Source organism: Pan paniscus, chromosome 19 (genome assembly GCF_029289425.2).
Source record: "Pan paniscus chromosome 19, NHGRI_mPanPan1-v2.0_pri, whole genome shotgun sequence".
In the NCBI taxonomy this organism is placed as follows: Eukaryota; Metazoa; Chordata; class Mammalia; order Primates; family Hominidae; genus Pan; species Pan paniscus.
In genome coordinates, this window is record NC_073268.2 from 8,163,357 (window position 1) to 8,175,720 (window position 12,364).

A 12,364-nucleotide genomic window follows, 5' to 3' on the forward strand; every position below is an offset into this window, starting at 1 on the left:
TAGCTGGGACTACAGGCGTGCACCACCATGCCCCACTAATATTTCCCGGGTAGCTGGGACTACAGGCATGTGCCACCACGCCCCACTAATATTTCCTGGGTAGCTGGGACTACAGGCATGCACCATCAGGCCCCGCTATTATTTCCCAGGTAGCTGGGACTACAGGCATGCACCACCATGCCCAGCTAATATTTCCCGGGTAGCTGGGACTACAGGTGCCCACGACGCCTGCTAATATTTCTTGGGTAGCTGGGACTACAGGCATGCACCACCATGCCTGTTAATATTTCCTGGGTAGCTGGGACTACAGGCATGCACCACCATGCCCCGCTAATATTTCCCGGGTAACTGTGACTACAGGCGCCCACCAGGCCTGCTAATATTTCTTGGGTAGCAGGGACTACACGTGTGCACCACCACACCTGCTAATATTTCCCGGGTAGCTGGGACTACAGGCACCCACCACGCCTGCTAATATTTTCTGGGTAGCTGGGACTACAGGCGCCCACCACGCCTGCTAATATTTCCCGGGTAGCTGGGACTACAGGCGCGCACCACCACGCCTGCTAATATTTCCCGGGTAGCTGGGACTACAGGTGCCCATGACGCCTGCTAATATTTCCCGGGTAGCTGGGACTACAGGTGCCCACGACGCCTGCTAATATTTCCTGGGTAGCTAGGACTACACGTGTGCACCACCACACCTGCTAATATTTTCCGGGTAGCTGGGACTACAGGCGCGCACCACCACGCCCCGCTAATATTTCCCGGGTAGCTGGGACTACAGGCGTGCACCACCACACCTGCTAATATTTCCTGGGTAGCTGGGACTACAGGCGTGCACCACCACATCTGCTAATATTTCCCGGGTAGCTGGGACTACAGGCGCACACCACCACGCCCCGCTAATATTTCCCGGGTAGCTGGGACTACAGGCGCGCACCACCACGCCCTGCTAATATTTCCCGGGTAGCTGGGACTACACGTGTGCACCACCACGCCTGCTAATATTTCCTGGGTAGCTGGGACTACAGGTGTGCACCACCACACATGCTAATATTTCCCGGGTAGCTGGGACTACAGGTGTGCACCACCACACCTGCTAATATTTCCTGGGTAGCTGGGACTACAGGCATGCACCACCACACCCCGCTAATACTTCCCGGGTAGCTGGGACTACAGGCGTGCACCACCACGCCCTGCTAATATTTCCCGGGTAGCTGGGACTACACGTGTGCACCACCACGCCTGCTAATATTTCCTGGGTAGCTGGGACTACAGGTGTGCACCACTACACCTGCTAATATTTCCCAGGTAGCTGGGACTACAGGTGTGCACCACCACACCTGCTAATATTTCCCGGGTAGCTGGGACTACAGGCGTGCACCACCACACCTGCTAATATTTCCTGGGTAGCTGGGACTACAGCCATGCACCACCACGCCCCGCTAATATTTCCCGGGTAGCTGGGACTACAGGTGTGCACCACCACACCTGCTAATATTTCCCAGGTAGCTGGGACTACAGGTGTGCACCACCACACCCCGCTATTTCCTGGGTAGCTGGGACTACAGGTGTGCACCACCACACCTGCTAATATTTCCCGGGTAGCTGGGACTACAGGTGTGCACCACCATGGCTAATATTTCCCGGGTAGCTGGGACTACAGGCATGCACCACCACACCTGCTAATATTTCCTGGGTAGGTGGGACTACAGGCGTGCACCACCACACCTGCTAATATTTCCTGGGTAGCTGGGACTACAGCCATGCACCACCACGCCCCGCTAATATTTCCCGGGTAGCTGGGACTACAGGTGTGCACCACCACACCTGCTAATATTTCCCGGGTAGCTGGGACTACAGGTGTGCACCACCACACCCCGCTATTTCCTGGGTAGCTGGGACTACAGGTGTGCACCACCACACCTGCTAATATTTCCCGGGTAGCTGGGACTACAGGTGTGCACCACCATGGCTAATATTTCCCGGGTAGCTGGGACTACAGGCGTGCACCACCACACCTGCTAATATTTCCCGGGTAGGTGGGACTACAGGCGTGCACCACCACACCTGCTAATATTTCCTGGGTAGCTGGGACTACAGGCATGCACCACCACACCCCGCTAATATTTCCCGGGTAGCTGGGACTACAGGCGTGCACCACCACGCCCCACTAGTATTTCCTTTTCTGACCTGCATTTTCTTTAAGGCTATTTTCACCTGTTTTGTGACCCATTTTTTCCCTTGTTACTAAAAAGAAATCAATATTGAACATTAGCAAGCAGAGAAGTATACATATTTTTGATGTGCTAAGTAGGAAAAGAGTGCTTTGTGGTTTCAGCTGCATTTTATTCTAATAAAGTCGTGAGTGAGCCCAAGTAGGCAGGACCTTGTGGTCTGGCCTCAAAATTGGGCTGCTGCCACCACCGCTCTGCAGTCCATTGCCTGAAAGGCCAGCCCGATTCACCTGCTCCACCCTGTCTAAAGACCAGCCCGATTTACCCGCTTCACCTGCTCTGAGGCTGGTCTCATGGGACAAAGAGGGAACTGCACTGAAGTCCCAGGGTTTTAGGACCAGAAGGGTAGGAGCTAGAGAAGGTGGCAGAGGTGAAGGTTGAACAAGTGAGTGGGACTCCAGGTACAAGTTCCAGCCTGCCCCCCGCGTCAACCACAGTAGCTCAGTTTCACGGTCTTACACATTAGCTCCGTGGCCTGGAGAAAGTTGCAAATGAGCACAGCGCCTACTTCCTACGGCTGATGGAGCACAGTGACTGACTGCAGGTAAACGCACCTAATATAGCGTGGGTCACCAAGTGGATGTTCAAAGCATGACAGCTATGGGTGTGTTCGGATTCTACATTCTATTTTTTTTTTTTTTTTTTTTTTTGAGATGGAGTCTCACTCTGTCGCCCAGGCTGGAGTGCAGTGGCGCAACCTTGGCAGCACCCACCACCACGCCTGACTAATTTTTTGTATTTTTAGTCGTGATGGGGTTTTGTCACGGTAGCCAGGCTGTTCTCAAACTCCTGACCTTAAGTGATCATCCCACCTCAGCCTCTCAAAGTGCTGGGATTATAGGCATGAGCCACCGCACCCGGCCTCTACATTAGATTTTGTTACAAGAAAGGATTTGGAAATCACTGATTTGGCCCATCTCTCTCATTTTAAAACAATTGAAAAATAACTTTGTTAAAGTACACACAAAGTATGTAAATGCATTTGTATAAGAAAATTTCCAAAAAAACTATACCAGAGTAAATGGAAAAAAATATTTCCTTGCTTCTCTACCTACTCTCACTCCAACTTCCTTCCCAAGAGACATCCACTGTTACCATTTCCAGACCTCTTTCTTATACATTTACACACATAAACATGCTTTTTACTTTTTCCATAAAAGACATTATACCTCCCACAGTGCTGGGATGACAGGCGTGAGCTGCCGCGTCCGGCCCTCGTTCTACCACTTTTAAACTGCTGTGTAGCATCTCACGGTATGGATGCACTGTAATTTATTTAACCATCTTCAATAATAAACATTACAGACACAGCCAAGCCTTTTGCTTTTAAGGCTGCAGTTCACCTATTTCTTTGTGCATCTTCCTCTACATGTATGGATTTTTTTTTAGACTTCTGGTTTAGATGTAAAATTGTTGCTTGACAGGACACGTATATTTACATTTCTGAAAGTTCTGATAATGACAATTTACGCACCAAAAAGGTTTTATCAAGCTGTATACTAGCACTAAAATCCTGTACTGTTAGTCTTGTAATTTTTTTCTTTTTGCAAACCTGATGTAGGAAAAATATCCTGTTTTCTTTTTTTTCATGTTTATTAGCCAACTGAATTTCTTCAGTCAATCGTCTGTCTGACTCTGTACTCGTTTTTCTAATGGGTTACTTGTATTTTCCTTATTGATTTTTAGGAGTTCTTTACATGTGCTAGATATTCATCGTTTGTGTCATGCAGCTTCAACTGTTTTTTAATCCCTTGATTATGTTTCTGGTCTCTTTTTCCAAAAGAACGTTGTTCTCTTTATGTTGTTAAACCTTTTAGTACTTTTCTTCATGGCTTTTGGGTTTTGTGTCTTATTTAGTCTCCCTAATATTCTGTTATTAAAGGATAGGTGGGCACAGTGGCTCACACCTGGAATCCCAGCACTTTGGGAGACCAAGGCCGGCGGATCACCTGAGGTCAGGAGTTTGAGACCAGCCTGGTCAACATGGTGAAACCCCGTCTCTACTGAAAATACAAAAATTAGCCAGGCGTGGTGGCGGGCACCTGTAATCCCAGCTACCCAGGAGGCTGAGGCAGGAGAATTGCTTGAACCTGGGAGGCAGAGGTTGCAGTGGGCCGAGATCGCCCCACTGCACTCCAGCCTGCTGACAGAGCAAGACTCTGTCTAAAAAACAAAATGAAAAAACAAAAAAAAACAAAATAAAGGGTAGTCTTTTCTTCTCATTTAACAGGGAAGGCAGTTCACTACATTACAGCAGAATCGGGATTAGACCACAAGTCTTGACTGCTGGTCCAAGGATTTTGCTACCAAATCACTTTGCTTCTCTATTGTTACCCGCAGTTTAAAAAAAAAACAAATCTAGCTCTAAAGAAAATTCAAAGGTATGATTCTCTCAACTTGGATTTCTTTTTCCCTCCCTCCTTTCTTCTTTCCCCTTCCATTCCTGCCTGCATGGGTTCTGTGTACACTCTGCACGACTCGAGGAGACGGATGAGTCAGCTACAATTCCTGCATTCAAGGAGCTCAATGTCTACGCATATGTAATGATGCAAACAGAAATTACCATAGAACAAAGTCACTTGGTTTCCCAGTGGACAGGAAATCTGAAGAGAGCACCTTGATGTGTTAGCAGGGAGCCTGGGCCTCCAAAGAGAAGAGGTTTACTCCTTTATCTTTCTTTTCTTTTTTTTTAGAGATAGGGTGTCACTCTGTCACTCATCATAGCTCACTGCAGCCTCAACTCCTGGGCTGAAGTGATCCTCCCGCCTCAGCCTCCCAAGTGATTGGGACTAAGGGGTGCGCCCGACTAATTTTTTTTTTTTTGTAGGGATGAGGTCTCACTATGTTGCCCAGGCTGGTCTCGAACTCCTGGTCTCAAGCAATCCTGCCTTGGCCTCCCAAAGTGCTGGGATTATACAGGTGTGAGCCACTGCATCAGACCAAAAAGAAGAGGTTTCCGGAGTGAAAATTTGGACCTGGTCTTTGACTACACAGAGACAAACGTTTAACCGGCAGTACTATGTTCCACCTTTCCAATGGAGGCACGTAGTCCCCAGGCCTGTATACCTGGCTTTGGGGTTTACAGAGACTCATTGACCTAGTTTGTTCACCAGAGATGTTAAAAGGTAAACCCTAAAGTAAAAACATATCCTAATTGTAACCAAATCTGATAACTGATAAAGAAATAAGGTATTTGTGACTGAGTAAGGCCTCTGACTCACAAAATTACTAGTCTGTAAAATGGGATCAATACTTAGGAAAAATGATGACAGGGCATTCTAGAAACATGACGTACTGCGTAAGAGACAAACGATAAATCCACACAGAGTGTTCTGTATCATCACTTTCCCAGCAGCTCAGTGAAATCACTGCAATGAGGGGTTAAGCACCGAAGCCAATGGATAGAATCACCATACAGTGAAACCCTGAATCCCAACCACCCAACCCACTGATTTCACGTGGCAGCTCCCTAGGGAAGGTCTTACCAGGGTCCCATCGGTCAGGGTGCAGCCGGAGAAGCGTTTTGCAAGAAACCCCTCAAAGTTAGTTGTTCTTTGAATAGCAAAAAGAAGCAATTTCACTTCAATTTCCTTCGCTCTGGTACGCATAATCTTGGCAAGTTCTGCCCTTCAAAACAAAGAGATAAGAATACTATCAAACAAGCTGATCATTCATTCAGTAGAGATAAGGTAAATGGCCTTAGCTTATATTCAGAAAAAAAAAATGTATGTGGTCATTTCAAACCCTGAGGTCTGTTACCACCTTAGTCTAAAACCTGGGGAATAGAAATACATATTCTAAACAAGATTTTTAAGGTGAAATTATCCACCAGGCAAAAAAATCAGGGGTCATGGATGATATATATATACTTATATTTATTTGTTTATTTATTTATTTATTTGAGATGGAGTCTCCCTCTGTCGCCTAGGCTGGAGTGCAGTGGCGCGATCACTGCAACCTCCACCTCCTGGGTTCAAATGATTCTTTTTTTTTTTTGTATTTTTAGTAGAGATAGTGTTTCACCATGTTGGCCAGGGTGGTCTCAAACTCCTGACCTCAAGAGATCCGCCCACCTCGGCCTCCCAAAGTGCTGGGATTATAGGTGTGAGCCACCAGTAATTTGTTTACATAGTTACTACGTTGCCTGTATCTTTGAACTGTTTAATAATTGGATAATAATACATATGGAGCACCTAATTTTTTATTAGTGTATATAGCCTATATAATTTCACAAGTCATTAATTACTGAATTATAAAGCCCTCCCTCTTCCTGAGGGCCCAATAATCATCTCTTCAACTAGAGAGCAGGAGTCCTGGAAACACACGCAAGGGACAGGATCCCTGCAGGAAAAGTGGCAAGCACGCTTAGCTGCTCCCTGCCCGGAAGCTCCTGTGCAGCTCTCACTCAAACGTTCCATCTCAGAAGCTCAGTTGCTGGTGAACAGGGACATGTGAGCTCTTAGTAAGGACTGAGCTACCATCTTCTCACACAAATAAATGACAAAATCAAACAAAGAGTCTCTGAGTTTATTTGAGAATGATGTATCTGTAGGACTTTAGCCAAAATTCTAACAATAGAAGCTTGGCAGCAACACTGCCATTAGCCGAGACAACAATGGCAGGTACTGGCGCTCACAGAGACGTGCTGGCTCTAGCATACGTCCAGCCTCTCCCAGGCTCCATTTCTCACTGAGCTGGTTTGCAAGTCTGCTGAACTGTAGGCTAAAAAGAATTAGCTAACAGTTTCTCAAGGAATTCACTCTTTATTTTGTTAATTGGGATTTAGAAGGTGACAATCTCAACTCATCTTAAACCAATGCTAAAAGGTTCTCTAAATCTACAGGAGTCAATGTGTTTCTTTTTCTTTCTTTCTCTTTCTTTCTTTTTCCCTTCCACTCTCCCTCCCTCCCTCCCTCCCTTCCTTCCTCACTTCCTTCCTTCTCTTTCTCTCTCTTCTTTTTTTTTTTTTTTTTGAGACAGGGTCTCACTCTGTCACCCAGGGCTGGAGTGCAATGGCATGATAATGGCCTACTGCAACCTTGACCTGGGCTCAAGCAATCCTCCCACCTCAGCCTCTCTAGTAGCTGGGATTACAGGTGCTTGCCACCATGACCAGCTAATTTTTGCATTTTTTGTAGAGATGGGGTTTTGCCATGTTGCCCAGGCTTGTCTCAAACTCCTAGGCTCATATGATCCACCTGCCTTGGCCTCCTGAAATGCTAGGATTATAGGCATAAACCACCAAGCCTGGCCCAATGTGTTTCTTAGAATAACAGCCACACAGAATGCAGCTGAGTGCACCTGTAGTTGCAGCTACTTGGGTGGCTGAAGCAGGAGGGCTGCCTGAGCCCAGGAGTTCAAGGCTGGGGTGCGCTATTACCATGCCTGTGAATAGCCATTGTACTCCAGCCTGGGCAACACTGCGAGACCCCCATCTCTTAAAAAAACAAAAAAAAGCCACACAGAATGTAAGTGAACACCAAGCGTGAACACTACCATGAACTATGGACCATCACTCTGGGTAATGATGATGTGTCCGTGTAGTTTCATGAGCTGTGACAAACGCATCGCTCTGGCGGAAGGTGCCGACCACGGGGAAGACTATGCACGTGGGGCCGGGAGCACCTGGGAACTCTCTGTGTCTTCTGCTCAATTCTGCTGTGAACCTAAAACTGCTCTAAAAGGTAAAATCTATTTTAAGAAAAGCCAATATCCCTTAAAACACTTTTGCCCCACAATGTGTTTGAAACATGCAATTTGACTTTACTTTCCATGATTTTAATAAAAAAGACGGCCATGGATTATGGGAAAAGGTGGTTGAGTTATGCTAGATATGGGCTTTTTTTTCTCTTTTTCACCCGGCATTAGATCTAACTGTGTACTACTGGGAGGAAATATATAACTAATAAGAACCAGTTACCAACACTGTTGTAGTCTAGCCGCAAATAAAGAATAAAAGGAGTTCAAGACCAGCCCGAACAACACAGCAAAACTCTTGTCTCTACAAAAAATACACACACAAAAATTAGCTGGTGTGGTGGCACACACCTGTCATCTTAGCTACTCAGGAGGCTGAGGTGGGAGAATCACTTGAGCCTAGGAGGTCAAGGCTGCTGTGAGCCATGATCACACCACTGCACTCCAGTCTGGGTGACAGAGTGAGACCCCGTCTCAAAAAAAAAAAAAAAAGTCTGACTCTGGCTTTAGCTTTGTCATAGATATACTGATTTAACCTTCCTGGGCTTCGGGTTTTTTTAATATAAAGAGACTATCTGTCCTTGGGCTACACTCATGGATAATGTAGAGAGGATGAACAAAAGACGGTCTTTAAAATGCTTGGAAAGCTCAGACGCAGGCCAGGTGCAGTGGCTCATGCCTGTAATCCCGGCACTTCGGGAGGCTAAAATGGGCGGGCAGATCACCTGAGGTCGGGACTTCAAGACCAGCCTGGCCAACATGGTGAAACCCCATCTCTACTAAAAATACAAAAACGAGCCAGGTGTGGTTACACACACCTGTAATCCCTGCTACCTGGGAGACTGAGGCATGAGAATCACTTGAACGCAGTAAATGGAGGTGGCAGTGAGCCGGGATTGTATCACTGCAGCACTCCAGCCTGGGTGACAGAGTGATTCTGTCTTGAAATAATAGCTCTATGAACTATCCAGAGGCTATACACACTGTATTGGGAGTAGGAAATTCATTCAACAAATGTTTCCTCTGTGTCTGCTATATCATTAAGGTAGATAATACCCTGTCTCTACGGAACTATCTATCTAGCAAGTCAGAAAATAAAAATGATGATGGGATATATACACAGCACACTGATACATGCGATACTGACTAGGGGAAAACGTAGGGTAGAGGAATCACTGTAGGTCAATCTGGTGTATAAGCCTTGAGTTGGTGGAGAAGGTAGAGATGGCTTGAGGCAAGAACTACACCACGGAAAGTCCCAGAGCAAAGATGGGGGCAGAGGGAGCAGCTGGTGGGGCCACTGTGGGGTACGAGGATGATATTAGTCATCTGGTGGGGTCTGGAAGTGGCATCAAATCCACAGGACAACATGGAACCATTAGAGACTGGGGAACCGATGGTGAAAATTTGATTAACCACAGAACCAGTAGAGAACTGGCATCTACCTTGTCACATGGCAAAATTCCACCGCAATCCTCTCAGCCATGCACCACTCACGTGGAAACATGCGGCCGTATTTCTCCTCATAGTCCACAAGCTGGCGTTTTATCCAGGCGTAGCGTCTGTCGATTTTGTCCAGCCAGGCAACCTGGTGAAGGTGGAGATCAAAAGCCACCCCAGAGGTTAGAAGTAGAAATGGCAGTTCAAGGAAACAAGCAAAAACACAGAGCCAAGCAAAAGGGAACCAACCTCTGTATTTCTCATGGTTTTAAAGAATCTAGGCTACCTTTTTAACTTGATTTTTTACTTAAAAATTCAGAGGTTTTTGGCTGGGCACAGTGGCTCATGCCTATAATCCCAGCACTTTGGGAGGCCGAGGTCGGCGGATCACCTGAGGTCAGTTCGAGACCAGCCTGACCAACATGGAGAAACCCCGTCCCTACTAAAAAATACAAAAATTAGCCCGGTGTGGTGACAGGCGCCTGTAATCCCAGCTACTTGGGAGGGGGAGGCAGGAGAATTGCTTGAACCCGGGAGGCAAGGTTGCAGTAAACTGAGATCGCACCACTGCGTTCCAGCCTGGGCAACAAGAGCGAAACTCCGTCTCACACACACACACACAAAATCCAGAGGTTTTTAACCTGGGGTCCATGATTGGCCTTCAGGGGTCTATACATTTCCAGAAACTATATGCAGAATTTTATGCACAGGTGCATGTTTCTGAATTTCTCCAAAGGGTCAGTGACCTCAAAATGGTTAAGAACTATAAACTCAGCCCCTAGGACTCACAGCTGAACAACCAACACTGTCAGACAGTCATGTAATACGAGGTCTAAGTTAGTAGGCTTGACAGCACTCATGTTTCAATAAAATTCAAATGTTACATCTGATCTTATTTGGTCAATACTCACATCTTGGTTTTCTTGAAAAAGTACCAGATACTCTGACAGATGCTGTTTAATAAACTTTTTGATGATTTCCTGTTTGATCCTGGGGTCTAGAATATTAGCAACCAGACATGCATCTCGTAGAACATTGCTGGGTCCTCCTGGTCTCTAGTAAAACAAACATGTACCAGGTTAAAAGCCAGAAACAACCTTTAAACCTCGTGGCTTCTCACAGCCACTACTTGTTGTCTCTACGCATTGTCAGTCTTCCTCCTGCTCCTTTACACTCATTCTTTCTACTGTGGCTGGATCTGTCAGTTACCTGCTGCTCCTCGAGGATGGAATCCTTACACTCGTTTTACAGCAAGCAACAGAAAAACTACCCTGTGAATCTGCAATGAGATATTTTGGGAAACGGGCAGTAATGATCACGGGAAATTTGACTTTCTGCAAACCAAAACTGAAAGAGATCTAAAAGTCAGAATGCCACTGGTCTCTGATGTCGCAAGATGCCGCTGAAGAGGCCTAAGAGTGGGAATGCCACCAGCCTCTCTCCTAAGAGTTGGAATGCCACCAGCCTCACTCCACATGTGCCACTCTTCCCTGACTCCAACCTCTGGGATTCCTGTTCTTAAAGTGCTATGTTTTTGCCAAATAGTGTGGTCTCCCTTAACACATAAAACCAGGTTCCAAGCCACGACATGTGTTTCACAACAGTGAACCACCTAGAAAGGCAGCCAAAGAGAAAATGCTGTGATACTGGCCTCCTGACCTGAGCGAACACTGGAAAGATACCAGGCGCTGTACTGACGCATCACGACGGGAAGGTCTTTGTTACCAAAAGCAATTCAATGACCAAAGTTTTGCTGAGACTTTCTTTACAGTACGTCACTGAGTGAACATGACTGGCTAAGTGGACTACAGTAAAAAGAACACTTGGAATCTACTGCTGGCTTGGCTAAAAAGCCATGCATGTAGCTTTGGAGCACCTGCTCGCCTCATAGGAAAAATAATAGACTTTAGGTGATAAGTAAGGTTCTTCTAAATCTTTATTTTTTGTCAACTCTTTCCAATTCCACCCATCTCAACTGAAGTTCCACTGCTTCTAAAGTGTTATATAAGCTGCCTGAGACCTGAGTTTTTAAAATGTTGACTTACTCCATGCTGAGTGGTTTTTATGTCATCTGCTGAACACCCTAACTTCTCAATTCTCACTTCAGGATGAAAGTGACCTGATAGAGAAGTCACAGACGCCAAAACCTATGGGTTCACGGGTTCAGATTTCTTCATTTACAAAGAGTTTACTAGGTTGTGCCTTGGAAAAATTTTTAAAAATCTTAATTCCCATTTGTGAAATGGAAATAGTAACACAAGGCCTTTAAGAAAAGCCCATAGTCTTTAAAAAGAAAACTAGGCTGGGAGCAGTGGCTCACGCCTGTAATCCCAGCACTTTGGGAGGCCAAGGCGGGCAGATCATGAGGTCAGGAGATCGAGATCCATCATGGCTAACATGGTGAAACCCCATCTCTACTAAAAAAAAATACAAAAAAATTAGCCGGGCGTGGTGGCGGGTGCCTGTAGTCCTAGCTACTCAGGAGGCTGAGGCAAGAGAATGGCATGAACTCGGAAGGTGGAGCTTGCAGTGAGCCGAGATCGCACCACTGCACTCCAGCCTGGGCAACAGAGCGAGACTCCATCTCAAAAAAAAGAAAAGAAAACTAAAAACAAAACAAAAAAAAAACCACACACACACACACACACGAAGTCACTATGCCAGAGAAAAGGGAGGCATGTTGTTAAAGAGAACCATTTTAATTTCATCTGCCCGGTGGAATCTGGGAAAAAAAATATAAAGCAGGCCTCTTCTAAACAATAAAGATGGGCTTCATCCACATCTTCCTGAAACTTCTAGAAACTGAAATGAGTGGCCGGGCACGGTGGCTCATGCCTGTAATCCCAGCACTTTGGGAGGCCGAGGCGGGCGGATCACCTGAGGTTGGGAGTTCGAAACCATCCTGGCCAACATGGAGAAACCCTGTCTCTACTAAAAATACAAAAATTAGCCAGGTGTGGTGCCAGGTGCCTGTAATCCCAGCTATT

The 12,364-nt window shown here is 46.3% G+C and overlaps 1 protein-coding gene across 3 annotated transcripts in view; it reads right to left on the minus strand.

Moving 5' to 3' along the window:
* The window catches only part of VPS53 (VPS53 subunit of GARP complex), a 218,790-nt gene that overhangs the window by 120,428 nt on the left and 85,998 nt on the right, over positions 1 to 12,364 (minus strand). For all 3 annotated transcript variants that reach the window (XR_010110596.1, XM_055102102.2, XM_055102101.2), the window contains 3 exons: positions 10,289 to 10,432; positions 9,383 to 9,525; positions 5,726 to 5,867 (listed from right to left, as the gene is read on the minus strand). Coding sequence is in view for 2 of the 3 variants with exons in the window: in XM_055102102.2 (XP_054958077.1) it covers positions 5,726 to 5,867; positions 9,383 to 9,525; positions 10,289 to 10,432 (429 nt within the window). In the remaining variant the exon portion in view is untranslated. The remainder of the gene's footprint in view (positions 1 to 5,725; positions 5,868 to 9,382; positions 9,526 to 10,288; positions 10,433 to 12,364) is intronic.